This window comes from Salmo salar, chromosome ssa27 (assembly GCF_905237065.1).
Source record: "Salmo salar chromosome ssa27, Ssal_v3.1, whole genome shotgun sequence".
Lineage (NCBI taxonomy): Eukaryota > Metazoa > Chordata > Actinopteri > Salmoniformes > Salmonidae > Salmo > Salmo salar.
Genome location: NC_059468.1, coordinates 11,512,961 through 11,530,399, shown reverse-complemented (window position 1 = coordinate 11,530,399; position 17,439 = coordinate 11,512,961). Strand labels below are relative to the sequence as shown.

The following is a 17,439-nucleotide window of genomic DNA, read 5'->3' as shown; positions in this document are numbered from 1 at the left end:
CAAGTGATACCAATTTTATGATCTCCGCTTATAGTCAGGAAATCATACTACAACAAAGATGAGACTTTTGATATGAAATGTAGAAAGCAGAAAATCAAAGAAACACTTCGAGAACCTTTTTCAGACGCACATTCTGCTACATCTTTATTTTTAGCTGAAACAACTGTTACATAGAAAATAGGAGACAGAATTCCCGGAACTGAACAATAATTATCTTAGACAACGTCAGTGGTACAGAAAGAGGTCAACTCTGTCCAAACATGTCTCTAGGTCATCAGCAACAGACTCACAAGGCTAAAGTACTAGTGTGTGTCAATCTAGACCACAATCTGCGTCCCAATGCTCCTTCATTTCCTCGCCTCTTTTCCCTCATGTCCGTGAACTTTGAGATTAACACATTAGATTAACATTGTTTACATCATATTACTTTTACCTGTCACATATAAGTAGGCTAAAGTCCTCTTGAATCTGGCCATGAAGAAAAGGAAATGAGAGAAGGAAACCATTGCAGACTATTGGGACAAAACCTCGTATTTGCAAGGTGTGAGTCTGACCATGACCAAAAACTAACTTCGATTACTTCTAACCATTTAGCATACATAAGATTTAGCAATGTATCTCTACACCAACGGCTGTACTTTCGAAAAATACTACAGTATATTACAGCTAAGTTTTACATGGACAATATCAGACCATTTGTATAGAATAATTGAGTTGTGAGCCATACAGGATCTTCAGCGTCATATGCATGTCGTTGCATCGGCCACACTTTAGTTTCCCTGCCTTACCTGTCTTGAATGGAAAAATAATCAGGCTGCAGGCAGGCACTATGCAGAAAGTCAAACTGCTCTCAAATGGGGGAAATGTATTGGGATAAATAGGTTCAGTATAAAAATAACAAAAAAAAAACATGCATTACTCGGATCTCATTTAACAGGTTGTGTGTTTGACAGTGAAGCTGGTCTACAACACCACAAACTAAGGTATGGCGTTCATGACAAATTATAGTGGAAGAAATGACCATGTTTAGAATATGTACACATATTAGGCCATGTCATCTTGTTAAATACTTTAGGTAGTCGCAATAGTGAATTCTGTCTTCAGTTCACGGTGCTGAACACAAGCTAACAAACTCCACTATGTTACCTTTCACTTTTTAATATATATTTTTTACATATTCTAATACTATTAGTTTGTTTTCGCGTTTCGAATGACTTCTAGTTACCAGTGATCACCACTAGCTTTCACAGAGTCTACTAGTATTTTCACAGCAGGACGAGCACTTGTTACATTTTCCAGTTATATTTGCGTATGAATCCTCCGTATACCATTTAGCACAGCATCACTTGTATTGAAATAAATGATCAGTCTCAACAGGAAAGTAAATAAGGCTCCTATTCTAAAGCCACCAATCACTGAGTGCTTCCACTGACACCAGAGTTGCATTCAAGGTAGAAACCTTGCAACATATTACTAATGACAAATGATGTGACAACCACTCATTCGATTGTTAGTGTGGCAAGTCTTTGCGTCCTTATTTTCTGACCAAGAAGCTTCCTATTGACAGTGGGTTGTATTTATTCTCGCTCTGAATCTTTTGGCGGTCTAGTTTATTAGGGTGCAATTAATTGGTGGTAGAACATGCAATTTGATTTATTTTTCAATGGCAAAAGAAAACAGATGAAACACTTGCTATTACAGGAAAGTAAAATGTTGCTTTCCATTGTGGTTATTTCCCTATGTACCCCTCTTCTCCACACAGTCTTACCTTCTATATCTTTCTCCCTCCAATCTTTTTGTTTGTTTGTTGTTGCTATGTGTTTTCGCAGAAAAGATGAATCATATTCAGTAAAATAAAGTCATTGAAGTTAATTCAGCTTTTGGCACCTTTTATGACAATGGACGGGTAAAAGGAGAAAGTACGAAGAGGAGCATCGAACATGAAACATACAAACGCATCAAAATATAAATATGTACATACAAATAAAAGATTTGATATTTTCCGTCATTTGAAAATAGTCAAAGCAGTTGTCGCTCCGTCTCCCTCCTCCCCAACTTTCCCGTGTATTTTCACGCATCTAGACTCCCACCCTTTTCTTAAACCTATGGGTGAAGACACAGATACTGTATGTGATTCAATCTGCTACATCGAGGGGCAGTGGACCTCACACACTAAGCTAAGCCTCTCACACTATTCGCGGCGCCGACCGGTCGTTGGATGCCGTCTTCTTCAGCTTGACCCCTCGCCGTATGGCCAAGAGCACGTCTTCCCCCTCGCCGCACCCAGGCTCCTCCTCCTGAACCTCCGGCAGGGCCTCGCGGTCCCACTCCGACAGCCTACTACCAGACTGAGGTGGGGAAGTGGGAGGATCGGAGGGGGCCTGAGTGTCCCAAGTTGCCTTGGGAGACACCAACCCGTTGTCAGCCGCTGAAGAGAGTGGGCTCTGGGGGCTCAGTGGTCCCCCTCCCTCACTCTCTCCTCTGAAGAACACCCCGGGGTGCTCGGGCACAGTGGGCGTCTTAACGGGGATCATGGGGGGCTTGACAGGGATGGGGCCCAGACCCAGGCCTCCGGAGGGCCGGCGCAGGTTGGGCTTGGAGGAGGGCGTGCGGCGGATGGTGGCCACCCCGGGGGTTACAATGCTGGCGGGGGAGGGGCTGTGGTGGGGATGCCCGCTGTGGAGGCCGGCCGCTTGGCATGGAACATGCGGCGGTAGGACTGGCTGATGTCACAGTTGCGGGGGATGGTGGAGGACTTGTCGAAGTCGGGCTGGTCTGTCTCCTGGTCACAACCCACGGAGAAGTAGTCGTAGTCGGACACTGGCGGGAAGAGATAATATGTGGATGAGGATCATTGTCACCTACACATACAGAACATATTTTTCATCCGTATGGCTGTTAATCAGAAAATGCCATTAGACAGAGGTTCAGATCCTTTAGTCAAAACACGACTAACACCTACTATTGTTCACTATAATTCAAAGTGAGTGGATCCCTATCAAAATATCCACACATTGACCTTCTACTGTACATATTAAGGACTGACGGCGATTACCCCTAACATGCAGCGGGAGACACACATGCACACTACGGTACCTTGTGAGGGGATGGTGTCCTCAGAGCAGCAGGGCGTGGTGTTCTGGGTGCTGTACCCACTGGAGCACTGCAGGGAGTCCCTGCTGGAGCGCTGGATATCCAGCTGCAACCCGCGGGCCAGAGCCAGGGCCAGCTCCTCATGGGCCTCTGCCTCCTCCTGCCGACACACACATATTAAGACGTATAGCTTATACATACCTATGCAATATGGGCCCGATTCAGATTTGGGATAAGTTGACTTTACGGACAATTCCTGCCACTTTTCAACCTCAACTCATTATCTCCAGCACCATACCAGTGTCTACACATCTGAAAACAGCACAGTCTATGATATGTGGTTAAGAAGATAAGAAGAAAGGTCCTAAAAAAAAATGCTCATCTGTGACATCACAGAGTAGGATTACAAGTTTTTAACGAGGGAGGATATTTTCTTGCTCCCCACGTTACCGTGAATCTCATAGTGTTTGAAAATCACCGTTAATAAAATGTTTTAACATTTTGGTGATGTCGTCGGGTATATTTTATTCTACAAAATGTAGAAATGCGCCGTTTTCACATACAGTATGTTGACAATGGTATTGTGATGGAGATAATGAAAATGAGATGGAAAAGTGGGAGAGTTGCCCTTTAATATGGACTTAAGTCAACAACAAGAAAAAATGACCGAAGTCCACATTATCTCAAGCATACAGCAAAATACATATTAAAAAACATGTTTCACACCATAGAGACAACTGCATTTAACCCAGGTCTGTTGTGTGGCTGTTAAATACTATGACAAATACTTTTAAAAACTTGAGCTGTGCTTGATTTAGTTTTCCTTATAGTATACAGTAAACATTTGACAGGTCTGTCGTACAATAAAAATACACACATGACATTCACATGGTCATAAAACACATTTATATACCTTACACCTCTACATTAAGGATATCAGTATCAGCATCCACATGTGTTTCTGTAATTATGGGTGTAGCTGATTCATGATTTCGCCTGCTGAGAAACGCTGCCTGTCTGTCTGTCTCGTCCCGACCCGACACGTTCATTACTATGGGACAGCTGGAGATCGACTTTGAATATAATTATATATATATTTTTTTTTATGTCGGAGAGAGACAGACTGCAAGGTTTATATAAATTTCCGCTGTTGAAAACTAAATATTAGTCTAAAAGAAATGTGAGATCATTTCTAGATGCTTTTTATAGTGGAGATCAAATGTTTAAATTGATTGGCTGAGCTGATGGAACAGAGTAAATAGGCATTTTAACTTCATAGATTTAGCTGGTGGTAACTTGTGGAATAGATACCGGCTGGAATGCGGTTTTAACCAATCAGCATTCAGGATTAGACCCACCCGTTGTATAACTGCATTGGTGCCCTTGGCTCTCTGGGGCTTATCCCCTGGTGTGGTGGCCTGGGGGCTGCTGGGATCTGGAGTCTCCCTCTTCTCCTTGGTCCTCCTCAAGGTGTTCACCATGGGCTGGTCGTAGGGCCCTGGCTTGGCCCAGTCCTACAAAACACAGAGAGACAAAGCTCTTGAGCAACGCCCACCAAAAATAGCTCTGTTGTGTTCATTACACAAGAAACGGAAGAAAAAGGACAAACTGATTGGGTTTTTATAGCATTCATGCCTTTATGAATGACATTTATGCTGCATGACTTCACATATAAAGACTTGCATAATGTAACCGGAGAGTGTTTGCAATCTCCCTGTGACTGTGAGAAGTGACTGTGAGACGTGATTGTGAGACGTGATTGTGAGACGTGTCTGATCATCCACAGAGGAGACTGGAAGAGAAGGAGGAGAATAAGGAAGGAGGAAGAGGAGGCGGCGGTCGATGACAGAACGGACGCACCTTCCAGGTGAGGACCTTGGAGGAGGGGATCATGCCCGGTCCCAGGGCGCAATAGGGGGGGCTGTCCACCAGGAGGGCGGAATCTGGTCTCGACCATGCCCACTCGGGGGAGGTGGGAGAGTAGGAGGGCGAGGCGAGGGGGGTGGAGGGGGAGGATGGAGGGAGGTCGGGGTAGACCTCGCCAGACAGATAGGGGGCTGCGGAGGGCCCCTGATGATGATGATGATCATACCCGTTTGACAGCTGAATGTGAGTGGAGGACAAAGTGACACAACAATGAGAAATCATAAGTCAAAATGGCAGCTGCTGGTGATGAAAAAGGAAGGTCAAAATAATGCACACGACTGAAATCAGATGGAATCTAATAACATCAAAATCCTGGTAGCAGACACCTGTGTCATGTTCAGCAGGTACATTTTGAAACAAAAGAGAAACGGAGAAGGTAGGCTACTACTTGTCCAATAAGAATGCTCCTGTATTTGAGGCCCACTGAACATGACGCTGTTGTCTATGTGACAGGAATGAGGGAGGTTTGATCAACCAGCAAAAGTGCACCTAATAACACTGCTCGTGTTTTGTACATGTCTAAACGTGTGTTCACCTGTTCCACCCTAGTGCTGGAGCAGGTCTCCTTAGAGGAGGCAGGTGAGGAAGAGGAGGAGCTGCCCTCACTGACAGGCTGGCAAGTCTCAGAGACGGCCGAGGATGAAGAGCCAGAGGTCTGCAGCAAAGCCGTGCAGCAGGACAGAAAGGCGCACGCACACACACAAATATACATGAAAAGATTCACAGGACACACACACACACACACACACACACACACACACACACACACACACACACACACACACACACACACAGAAGCAGTTCAAAACAGAGCAGCCACAAAGAGACACGTAAAAAAGACAAGACGCACAGACAGAAGTACAGAGAAAAAGAACAGAAGAAAAACATTCTGGGTTCGCAACATCGATAAGAAGGAAAACATGAAACATATCCTACAAAAACTATAAGCACTACGGCGAAGCCTGAAAGTTATGCAAATCAGCACGACTTGTCACACACTAAACAGCTAGCAGTATGCAGTATGCAGAGATTGTAATGAACAGTATTAATAATAGTAGAGTCATACAGCAGGTGCTGAGTCTAAGGTGGGGGGGGGGTGGGGGCAGCTTGAGCGCTTATACACACACCTCAGAAAACAGCGGAGCTGTTCAGCCACTAAGCACAGCATAGCACAGCCATTTCAGTGGTAATTAGAGCTACGAGGGCATTGTTTGAGTTGAGCAGCCACAAAGCAGACATATACTTCCAGCCACCACTGAGACCACACAAGCCTTATCTTGTATCTAAGCAACACTGTAGTTGTCATACAGGTATACAGTACGGAAGTCCTTTACATGATCTACGTGCAGTGACTAAACACACACGTTGTGTGTGTGTGTGTGTGTATGTGTGTGTGTGTGTATGCGTGGGTGAGCAATCAATCAGACCCAGGTGTGGTTTGGGTCTATGAGCAGGGGGCCTGGCTGTTGGGCTGCTGCTCACCCATGTGGCACCCCTGTGTCCCCCCTGTGGCCCTAACTGGTCTAATGTAACGGGGGTTTGAATGGGAGGGTGACTCATCGAGGATCGATCTGCGCCGTCTCTCACAGTGACGCCGCCTCTGCTGTCTCTAATGAGCCCCGTTACCTAGCAACCTGGGAGGATTCTCTCTCACCAGCAACAGAGTCCAGGTGGGGAGAGGGAAGTGTCGGCTGGAATACAATGCCACCGTTACTGTGTGTGTGTGTATATGTTTTAGCTCATAGAGTATGTTACTGCTTCTTAGCGGTTTAGGGCTTCTCTAACATGTCTGTTTGAGGGGTGTTGATAAAGCAGTCGTAACAGGGCACGTTCCTGTTCTCGTCTCTCCGTAGTACCTGTGGGTGGGTGTCAGGGGGCATGGGCGAGGGCGACTTGGACTGGTAGGCATCCTGGGAGATGAAGCCGGAGTCGTGGGAAGAGACACTAGAAAGGCGGGCGGGGCCTTGCTGAGGGAGGGCGGAGCTCCGGTAGCGGTAGTGGGAGGTGGGGGAGTGGCAGTGAGAGCCGCTGGAGCGAGAGTCGCTGCTGTTGACGCTGTTCAGACTACTGCGAGAGACAATGAGAGAACACAGTCTTCTGGTTACTACAGATATTGGTAACTGGTTCGCAACTGAAATGCTTGGTTAAACTATGTAAATAGATAAATACATATTGATTCAAAACAATATTTACGTGTTAAGGTTTTTAAAAGACTGTTACTAGGTAATTGCAAACAGCTACAGTTTTAACAAGTTACAGCGCCAGCCACAAGCAGAGGTTGCTAACAAGCTCGCCTGGAGCACAAATATGATGGTTTCTTTGGCCCTAATGCCTCACACAACACAGAAATTATTGAGACAGTGAACTCATTCATTTCGGAGAGGCCACGGCGGCCTCACATTTGTAAACATCCAAATGATGGCAAAAATGTCAAAGCTACATTACCACCTCCGATCCACAAGATGGAGTAGGAGGACTGAATGCTAGGCTGATGCGTCACTCCCAGTCCATGCTATGTTCTCAACCAGCTGAGAGGTTTGGGTGTAGTAGTGGTGATTATTGGACATGCTCACCAACCTGCACATGCTGGACTTCCTGGATGCTGTGGTGCTGGGGGAGGAAGGAGGGGTCTGGTAGGACCAGCTGCTCTCAGATCCCTTCAGGTCCAAAATGACCTGGGAGGAAGAACATCAGAACAAGGGAATTTATGAACAAAGAATCTTGTAGAAAAAGCTCTTGGCAGCCCTATTTTCTAGAGGGAAATTGATTTCTTTACCATTGTACCTCCAACCATGTGAGTCAGTAACACAGAGACACTAACCGTTATCCAGGACATGAGTGTAACATGCAAAAAAAAGAGGACTATTTAAGCTCTGTCCTGAGAGTGTGGACCAAAATCACTGACCTGCTCGCTGGCGGGGGGCAACTTGTGGGGGTCCATGGTCAGAGCCTTCAGGTCGTCGGTGAGGGTCTGCAGGTGAGTGATCTCCCCCAACATGGACATCTCCTCTTCCTGATGAACAAGAATGTCGGGATGGTGTAAGGCAGGGATGTCCAACCCTGTTCCTGGAGAGCTACCTTCCTGTATGGTTTCGCACCAACCCCAGTTGTAACTAACCTGGTTCAGCTTATCAACCAGCTAATTATTAGATTCAGGTGTGCTAGATTAGGGTTGGAGTGAAAACCTACAGGATGCTAGCTCTCCAGGAACAGGGTTGGATTGAAAACCTACAGGATGCTAGCTCTCCAGGAACAGGGTTGGATTGAAAACCTACAGGATGCTAGCTCTCCAGGAACAGGGTTGGATTGAAAACCTACAGGATGCTAGCTCTCCAGGAACAGGGTTGGATTGAAAACCTACAGGATGCTAGCTCTCCAGGAACAGGGTTGGAGAGCCCTGGTGTAAGGGATGGTGCTAGCTTATGAATGTGGTATACATTTCAAATTAGATCTGGTTCTCCATTAACTCAATACTTCTACTTTTAGACTGTGAATTGAAGCAGGTCATCCCACTCTACTGGGATTTTCCAAATCTCTTTGCAGAGCAAGATTCAATGGCAATAGAAAAACTTAGAATAGATTACATTAATCACGTTCACAGGTGCATAGGAGAAGCAAAAACTAAAGTAAACTGACCAGCGTGGACTACCGCAGATTGTGTATACTTCCAGAATAAACATTTACTAACAAATGTGACATTTGAGTGACATACACCTTCATCAAAAATCGCCAAATAGTTCACTTTAAAAGGATGAGATGGTTGTTTGGACTCACAAAGTGCACTGTATATTAACGTTCATAACAAAACGACGCTGTTGGTTGGAACTCATTTGTTGGAACAACATGATTGGTTCTAATGTGTTGGAGCAATTGTGTATGTGGGGTCCTACTTCATTTCTACATGTTTTCATCAGCCCAGAACCCCCTAACAAATGATGCGTGTTTGACTACACAGACGGCTGGGTGGGGACTCACCACGACGGGCCTCAGCATGGAGACTAAGGTGCAGAAGCGGCTCCTCTCCTCCACCAGGGCCTTCCTGACCGCCTGCTTCTCTGTCTCCTCCAGCAGCAGGTACTTATCACTGATGTCCTGCATGGCATTGTCCAGCTGGGGCTGGATGTCCCCCCGGCCTGCAGCACACACACAACAAGCATCTTTGTTAGTTGTATCCTAACTTAGGGTTTAGGAAGACAAGGTTTTTCTGAGTACACAGCAACATCATCTATGTTCGGTCTCAAACCAGACAAAGGGACTGTGGCCGTGTGACGTACAAGGAATTCGGAGGTGAAAACAACACGAAAAGACACCAATGCCTCTTAAAGTTATGTTTTAAATGAATTGTTGTGGTGTCCAGTCATCATCATCATTAGATATATGGTTATATAGATATAACCATCAATCCCTTGCACTACTTCATGCTTCATCTTTTGATCACTAATGGTCAGTGTAATCGTAGACAATTTATATCTATTAGTGATAACCTCACAGTGCTATCTCAAGCACCAATCAAATCATGTTGTGGAACCAGTTGGTGTTTACATCGGGGTCACACCCTCACAATATTAGACAAACTTAGGATTCGGGAACACACTGAAGAACCATCGCCTTAGGAGATGGGAGTGCATTTATGTAATCGCTCTTCACAAAATGGAGCATTGTTCTGATTTGGACATTTTACCCTCTCAAATTTGACCACTTAATCGTATCAAATCAGTGTCTTTGGTTTTACTGACATTCAGAAATCTAGCCGTGTTTTAATATAAAAAGTGTCACTTTTTTATTTAAACGTCCAATGCAGACATTTTTATCTCAATATCTAATTATTTGTGGGTAACAATTAAGTAACTTACTGTGATTGTTTTCAATTAAAATGGTCAAAAACTAACAAAAATAGCTTCTTAGCAAAGATCAATTTCTCAAGCAAGAATTTTGCTAGGACTGTCTGGGACTGAAAACTAGCTCTTAGTGGTACAGAGGTTTGGAACCAGGGTGGGAAATCAATTTTTTGTTCACCAGCTACCGTGGCAGGTAAAGATTTTTTTTTTTACCAGCCATTCAGATTTTTTTGTAATTGGCATAATTATACCAAAAAATATACATATAAACGGATGAGCATGATTAGTAAGAAGTAATGGGGTATATTGCTTAATTTAATTTGTGTGACCTGCGTCTTCAAACCAATATGTTCAAATAAATAATTTACACTGAACAAAAATATAAAACGCAACATGCAACAATTTCAAAGATTTTACAGAGTTACAGTTCATATAAGGAAATCAGTCAATGAAAAAATTATTTATGCCCTAATCTATGGATTTCGCATGACTGGGAATACAGATATGTATCTGTTGGTCACAGATACCTTGAAAAAAAAAGATAGGGGCGTGGATCAGAAAACCAGTCAGTATCTGGTGTGACCACTATTTGCCTCATGCAGCGCGACACATCTTCACATAGAGTTGATCAGGCTGCTGATTATGGCCTGTGGAATGTTGTCTCACTCCTCTTCAATGGCTGTGCGAAGTTGCTGAATATTGTCGGGAACTGGAATACGCTGTCGTACAACGTCAATCTGTGCTTCTACACCTCCATTGCTTGCTGTTTGTGGTTTTAGGCTGGGTTTCTGTACAGCACTTTGAGATATCAGCTGATGTAAGAAGGGCTATATAAATACATTTGATTTGATTTTGATTTGATCCCAAACATGCGCAATGGGTGACATGTCTGGTGAGTATGCAGGCCATGGAAGAACTGGGACATTTTCAGTTTCCAGGAATTGTGTACAGATTCCTGCATCATGGGGCCGTGCATTATCATGCTGAAACATGAGCTGATGTTGGTGGATGAATGGCACGACAATGGGCCTCAGGATCTCGACACGGTATCTCTGTGCATTCAAATTCCCAACGATAAAATGTGTTCATAGTCTGTAGCTTATGCCTGCCCATACCATAACCCCACTGCCACCATGGGGAGCCCTGTTCACAACGTTGACATCAGCAAACCTTTCGCCCACACGAAGTCAAAACCCACACGTCTGCCATCGGCCCGGTTCAGTTGAAACTGGGATTCATCCATGAAGAGCACACTTCTTCAGCGTGCCAGTTGGTTATGACGCCGAACTGCAGTCAGGTCAAGGCCCTGGTGAGGACGATGAGCACATAGATGAGCTTCCCTGAGACGGTTTCTGACCATTTGTGCAGAAATTATTCGGTTGTGCAAACCCACAGTTTCATTAGCTGTCCAGGTGGCTGGTTCAGATGATCCCGCAGGGGAAGAAGCCCAATGTGGAGGTGCTGGGCTGGTGTAATCACAAGTGGTCTGTGGTTGTGAGGCCAATTGGACATCCTACCAAATTCTCTAAAATGACGTTGGAGGCTGCTTATGGTAAAGAAATGAACATTCAATTCCTGCAGTCAGCATGACTATTGCACGCTCCCTCAAAACTCGAGACTTCTGTGGCATTGTGTTGTGTGACAAGACTTCACATTTTAGTGTGGCCTTTTATTGTCCCCAGCACAAGGTGCACCTGTGTAATGATCATGCTGTTTAATCAGCCTCTTGATATGCCACACCTGTCAGGTTGATGGATTATCTTGGCAAATGAGAAATGCTCACTAACAGGGATATAAACAAATTTGTGTGTAACATTTGAGAGAAATAAGCTTTTGTGCATATGGAACATTTATGGGATCTTTAATTTCAGGTCATCAAACATGGGACCAACACCTATATTTTTGTTCAGTATAGATACAATGGTAAAAACAGATAAACATCTCTAAAACCGAACATCAAGAATCAACAGAGTGCCAACCCTGCCACAAAAGGCTGAGTGATATGGCTTATTCATTATTATTATTATTATTATTATTCAGGACTCTACAGTCTACGGCTACACAGACAGTTTTTTACAAGGAGTACACAAATAAATCTAGGAGAACAATTTACATATGAGTGTTTTAATTATAAGAAATTACTAAAAGTTCATGAATAAATGTTTTTAGGACTGATCCATGCTCAATCAAGCACAATCATTAGGTGAGACAAATGTCCAGCTGCCCCTTTAAGGGACAAGCCTTTACAGTGATAACTTGGGCACTTGCATGTCCGTGATGAAAAAATCTCAGACTGTGACGCCTTCCTAGCATCAGACAGTTGCAGCAACTAACCTAGCCTGTGAACAAAACAATGCAACTGGCCAAGAAACACGAGGACAAAGTCACACTTTAGTAGCCTTTTTTTGTCAATTCGACCAACTTCTACATGTGGCCTTCAAAAAAAATATATCCCAAATCCTTTGTGTGACCACACGCCAACATGGCTGGTGAAATAGACATTCTTACTCGCCAATGAAAAAATCTACCCGCATTTGGCAGGTAGCAGGTGTTCATTTCCAACCCTGTTAGGAACTCTTTATTATTGGTCTATTAACTAATTGACCACCTGGTGATGACACCAGGCAGGCCAAAACTCCATCCCACAAAACAGGCTGAAATCTTAGGTCGGCCTTTTCAAACAGCTCTTTCACCGAAAGGGCATTAAGAACACAATCTAAGTAGATTAAGTATCAAGACATTGTGTGCTAAAATGATAAAACTCTAGTCTGAACTTGTAGAGAAAGGTTCAATAATCTCCTCTGAGGCTTTAAGGACGTAAACATGCAATTATAGTTTTACATTTCTTAGAAGAGCCAGTACTAGTTATGTGGTTAAGGCTAGATAGATGGAGGCCCTTCTTATTTTCCAGGGAAAGCACTGCAGAGGAATTCCTTCACAGGACACAGAATGCAACGTTTGGTTTCCCACATTATTTACTGTGTGCTGAAGGATCACATTCGGCATGTTGCTGCTCTCTATTTCACTCATAGAAATGCACTGGGGGAGTTTCCCTGTGCTATATAACAGGCTAGGGAGACTATTGAACCAGAGAGCTCTGACCACATCTGAGGTTCCTCAGGGGTCAGTTATCGGTCCTGTTTGTTTTGTCTCACAGGTGAGGTTGAAGCTGGAAATCAAACTCTTTTGATGGTCAGGATAATATGGCCTTGTTTATAATCATAATAGGCCTTTTATGCTACTAAAACAGACAAACAGACTGGTTCAAAAAGCAAATGTCTAGTTTTTCGTTGTACTTGCAAATTCTTTGTGTTTGGTGAATGTATGCAAAGGGGTATCATTCATAATGTTGAATCATTCTCTCACATTGAATATTACAACATTTTAAACCTCTACAAACAAGAATGATATACGCCGAAACTCTACAAATGATGTAAACACGTATATCACAATACAAGATACAAACTAAGCTGTACTTGGTTTCATAACAGGCAGGATACGGTCAGGGTGAGACAGTGCAGGAGTCAAGTCAAAACATAACTCTAAACAACAAGCAATTTTCTTGACAAGCTTCTCACAAATCTATATAATATCATAGCTGTCAAAGAAGAGGCCCTGATTGTTGGCTGTGGCTGGGTTTCAGAGGAGATCTACATGTAACTGCCAAAATAAAGCAAACACTTGCGTAAATGAGGGATACAACGTATATTGAAAGCAGGTGCTTCCACACAGGTGTGGTTCCTGAGTTAATTAAGCAATTAACATCCCATCATGCTTAGGGTCATGGCTAGAAGAAGAGATCTCAGTGACTTTGAAGGAGGGGTCTCAAAAGGAGCATTTTGTGTGTGTGTGTGTGTGTGTGTGTGTGTGTGTGTGTGTGTGTGTGTGTGTGTGTGTGTGTGTGTGTGTGTGAACGAACACTTATGGGAGATTCTGGAGCAGCGCCTGAGAGTTTTTCCACCACCATCTACAAAAAAACGAATGATGGAATTTATTGTGGAAGAATGGTGTCGCATCCCTCCAATAGCGTTCCAGACATTTGTAGAATCTATGCCAAGTCACATTGAAGCTGTTCGGGCAGCTTGTGGTGGGCCAATGCCCTATTAAGACACTTTATGTTGGTGTTTCCTTTATTTTGGCATTTACCTGTATATTGGTGCCAGACAAATAATGAACTCCACAATTATTTACTGACTTTGCCGCAGTCCCGATCTCCCCTGATGATACGAAATTAAGCCACAGCCAAAAGCCCAAGGGAGTCAGTGAGATATATTTGGAAGCAGACCAAACTCATGACACAGTGAGGGTAGTGGGTGGGGGAGGGGACCTCAGGGGAGACCGGAAGAGTAAGAGAAGCAGGGAGATGAACTATTTTGGGCATTCAGGAGATTTTTTTAACCCTTGAGTGAGGAATGTGACCGCACAATATGAAACAGACCAGTAGACAATGTGACAGGATACATGGGGTGGGGGGGGGGACAGGGACGAGACCACACACAGGTGGGAAAGGTCAACGGAGGTCAACAGAGAACCGTGACACAAAGGGAGCTAGAGGGGGCAGCGACTTACCGAACACGTCAGCTGGAAAGAACAGGGGCGTGATCGGATGCAACATGGCAGTTGTTGGAGCAGAGAGGAGAAATCTCAGTCAGTTTAGACCCAGGAGAAGGGGACCTGTTCTTGAATGGCTACAGGTTGCAGAATTGTCACAGATCCTTATCATCTTGCCCAGTATATTAGACTTTGGCCCAAAATCGTAAAGATATAAGGTCTGTGATAAAATCCCAAAGGATTTGCCAAGATGCAGCAAGGATTACGTGACTCGAGTACTGTTCTGTCCTATCCTGTTATTTGCACAACATAGTCCCTCCTAAATCCAGACACATAACGTCCCAAAATTATGTGGCTCAGCTGCCTCTCTTCCCATTACTATTCTGACCCTATGGCAAGTCACCTGGGACAGTATGAGATGTGTCTTGGTAGAATTCAGTATCAACACTTTAGTTTCCTTTCGCCACCCCCAAAATCGGATTTAGCTTCAAAGTTGTAAGTTCTAGTTCCAGTCGTAAGCAGTCCACACCCAACACCAGGCATCCTCAGAGTCACCCTACCTTTCTTTGCCTTCTTCTGCAGCTTGAGAGTGTCGGAGGATTTCTTTTTGATCTCCTGACGGGCTTTCTTGTACTCTGCGGAAGGAAGGGAAACACAGTGTCGCACGTTGCCATTGTCAGTGCTTTGAAGTGCGGCAGCACACCCAAAACGTGGGCGACTCTTAAAAAGGAATAATATCTGATTGATCTTTGTTCTGAGGGACGCGCTTTCCATCGTACTGTAACTTCGTTATGACAAGCGGTGGCTGGAATCAAACCTTGCAACGAGGGAGCACTCTGTTTCTCTAAGGGGGAGAACTGAACTCCTAGGTTGGGTATTATTGAGCGGAGAGGGGGATTGGGTTCGAGGTGGTTAGCTGAAGCGCATAAAAGCACTATTGTACTGTTAACTATGCAAAGTAATGCCTTTAAACACAAAGGAAGCTATTTTGTGGTGATAAAAGACAAGCATCTTTGTGATTTGATAGCTCGCTCTGGAGAGCCTCTGAGGGTTTACCCGCTGAAGGGGAAACGGTGTGTTCTGACTTAAATGGATTATGAAGGGAGATATCTAGCTAACCATTATACTGTAGCACTGCAGGCAATAATGGGGTGAAGTATAGAGTATAGACTGTAAATGGAGAAGTTTGAGAAAGTGTGTGTTGTAGTGGTAAGAGGTAGTATACTGTGTGTGTGTGTGTGTGTGTGTGTGTGTGTGTACCTTTGGCGTGGTCCTTGTCCAGCGTGTTGGCCACTCTCTTCCACTCCTCCATCTGGTCTTGCAGAGGGTTAATCAGGCAGTCGATGAAAACCCTTGGGTGGTGATTACAACTCAAGTCAAACAGAGCGGAGAATAACGATCTGTAGCACAGAAGAATTGCTACAAGGCTACTTTTCTTGGTGTATTCCTCTAGGTGTGTAGGCACTGTACGCAATTTCATCTCCTCTTTTCTGCTTATTTCACTCTCGCCACAATATGAGCTAATGGGCCCATTCAGACAGAAGGATGGAAAAGAAAGAGAAAAGGCAGAATGAAGGAGGAGGAGGAGACGGGGGCTCACATGGAGAACTGCCTGAGCTTGGCCTCGATGCTCCGGTGCCTCATGCACATCCTGGTGAGGGCTGAACCGATGTCTCTGGTGCCACCTGAAACCAGACCAACAACACAAGCTATCAGGCAGAGTCTGTTGAAGAGGGATCCCGTCTCATAATGTTTTATAACGATCTGTTATTCCCTGTACAAATTATTGAAGGTTGTCGAAATCATTGAACGGGTGCACGAGCTAAATCACAAACAGTCAGAGCACGCATAGATGTGCTTTCACATTAAACTACAATATCAAAATGAATTTCAAGCCTGGTCACTGATATGATGATTTACAGTCGATTCCATTTTCAACCGCTTTGTGTGACAGCATCAACGAACTGATAAACAGTAAGAGTGCTACTGTAAAAAAAAAAAACGCTGCAAGTGAAACGTAAGTATCTCATAACGTACAGTAGTTGGATGCTGTGTCCCTGAGCAGCGGAGGCCAACATAACAGTACGCCGTCAATGACTCATACAGTGTCCAAATATGTACACAAACAGGAGAGTTAGTTCCACAGTGGAAGGCTGAAGCAACAGAGGCAGTGATCGGTTCTTTCGACAGGGTTCAAAAGACAGTCAGCGCACGTCACTTAGCTGACTTGGTGGTTTCTACAAAATGCTACTACTTGTAACACACCCGTTCCATTTGGCCTGGTCTGTCTAAGTCTAGGACTATCAGGAGGAGCTTGCTAGGGGAGAGGTAGCACACTGTTCATTCCATCACTCACTGACACACTCACTGACACACACACACACACACACACACACACACACACACACACACACACACACACACACACACACACACACACACACACACACACACACACAGAGCCGTAATCACTTAAGTGTGACCGTTAGGGTTTCTAGTGAAAAGCAAACAAAGCCTATGACCTCACCTCTCCAGAAAAAAAGGGAGGGAGTAGAGGAGGGTGTGAAGTGTTGAAAAAAATTCCTGGCCAGAAGAAAAAGTCGTGTCATCCTCCACAAAGCCCCCCTGGTTTCCCTGGGGACAGTAAAAAAAAGCCACACCCCCCCCTCCTGACCCCCCTGTGCTGACTGACTAGCACTCAACTGTAGCAGACTAGCAGTAGCTAATAGCTATGCAGGCACCAGGGGGACAGATGGCCACTCTCTCCCCCAGACAGAGACTCCCTCCTGGGCTATTGTTCCTCGGACTTCAAGCCTCATCAGTAAAGACCCAGGCTGCTCTATGGAGGAGGAAGTTCTTCAAAAACATCCCATTATAACAAGTGGGTGTGTGATTCAATGGTGCAGTGGACAATGGAATGGCCAGATCCACTGTAACTAATCTATTTGGGTTTTTGTATTGTACTGCTGCACTTGCAACCACTGCTGATGACCATCGTTTCAAACGGTGGGGATTGCAGAAAACAGCTTGT

The 17,439-nt window shown here is 44.5% G+C and overlaps 1 protein-coding gene across 1 annotated transcript in view; it reads right to left on the bottom strand.

Annotated features, from left to right (window-relative positions):
- Positions 1-112: 112 nt before the first annotated feature.
- The window catches only part of LOC106588358 (MTSS I-BAR domain containing 1), a 48,081-nt gene continuing 30,754 nt past the window's right edge, over positions 113-17,439 (bottom strand). The window contains 14 exon segments of the mRNA XM_014177251.2: positions 113-2,660; positions 2,663-2,820; positions 3,097-3,253; positions 4,452-4,607; positions 4,954-5,196; positions 5,555-5,674; positions 6,876-7,086; positions 7,597-7,694; positions 7,925-8,032; positions 8,995-9,152; positions 14,427-14,438; positions 14,969-15,043; positions 15,669-15,760; positions 16,009-16,093. Of these exon segments, the coding sequence (XP_014032726.2) occupies positions 2,187-2,660; positions 2,663-2,820; positions 3,097-3,253; positions 4,452-4,607; positions 4,954-5,196; positions 5,555-5,674; positions 6,876-7,086; positions 7,597-7,694; positions 7,925-8,032; positions 8,995-9,152; positions 14,427-14,438; positions 14,969-15,043; positions 15,669-15,760; positions 16,009-16,093 (2,147 nt within the window). The 3' untranslated portion in view covers positions 113-2,186.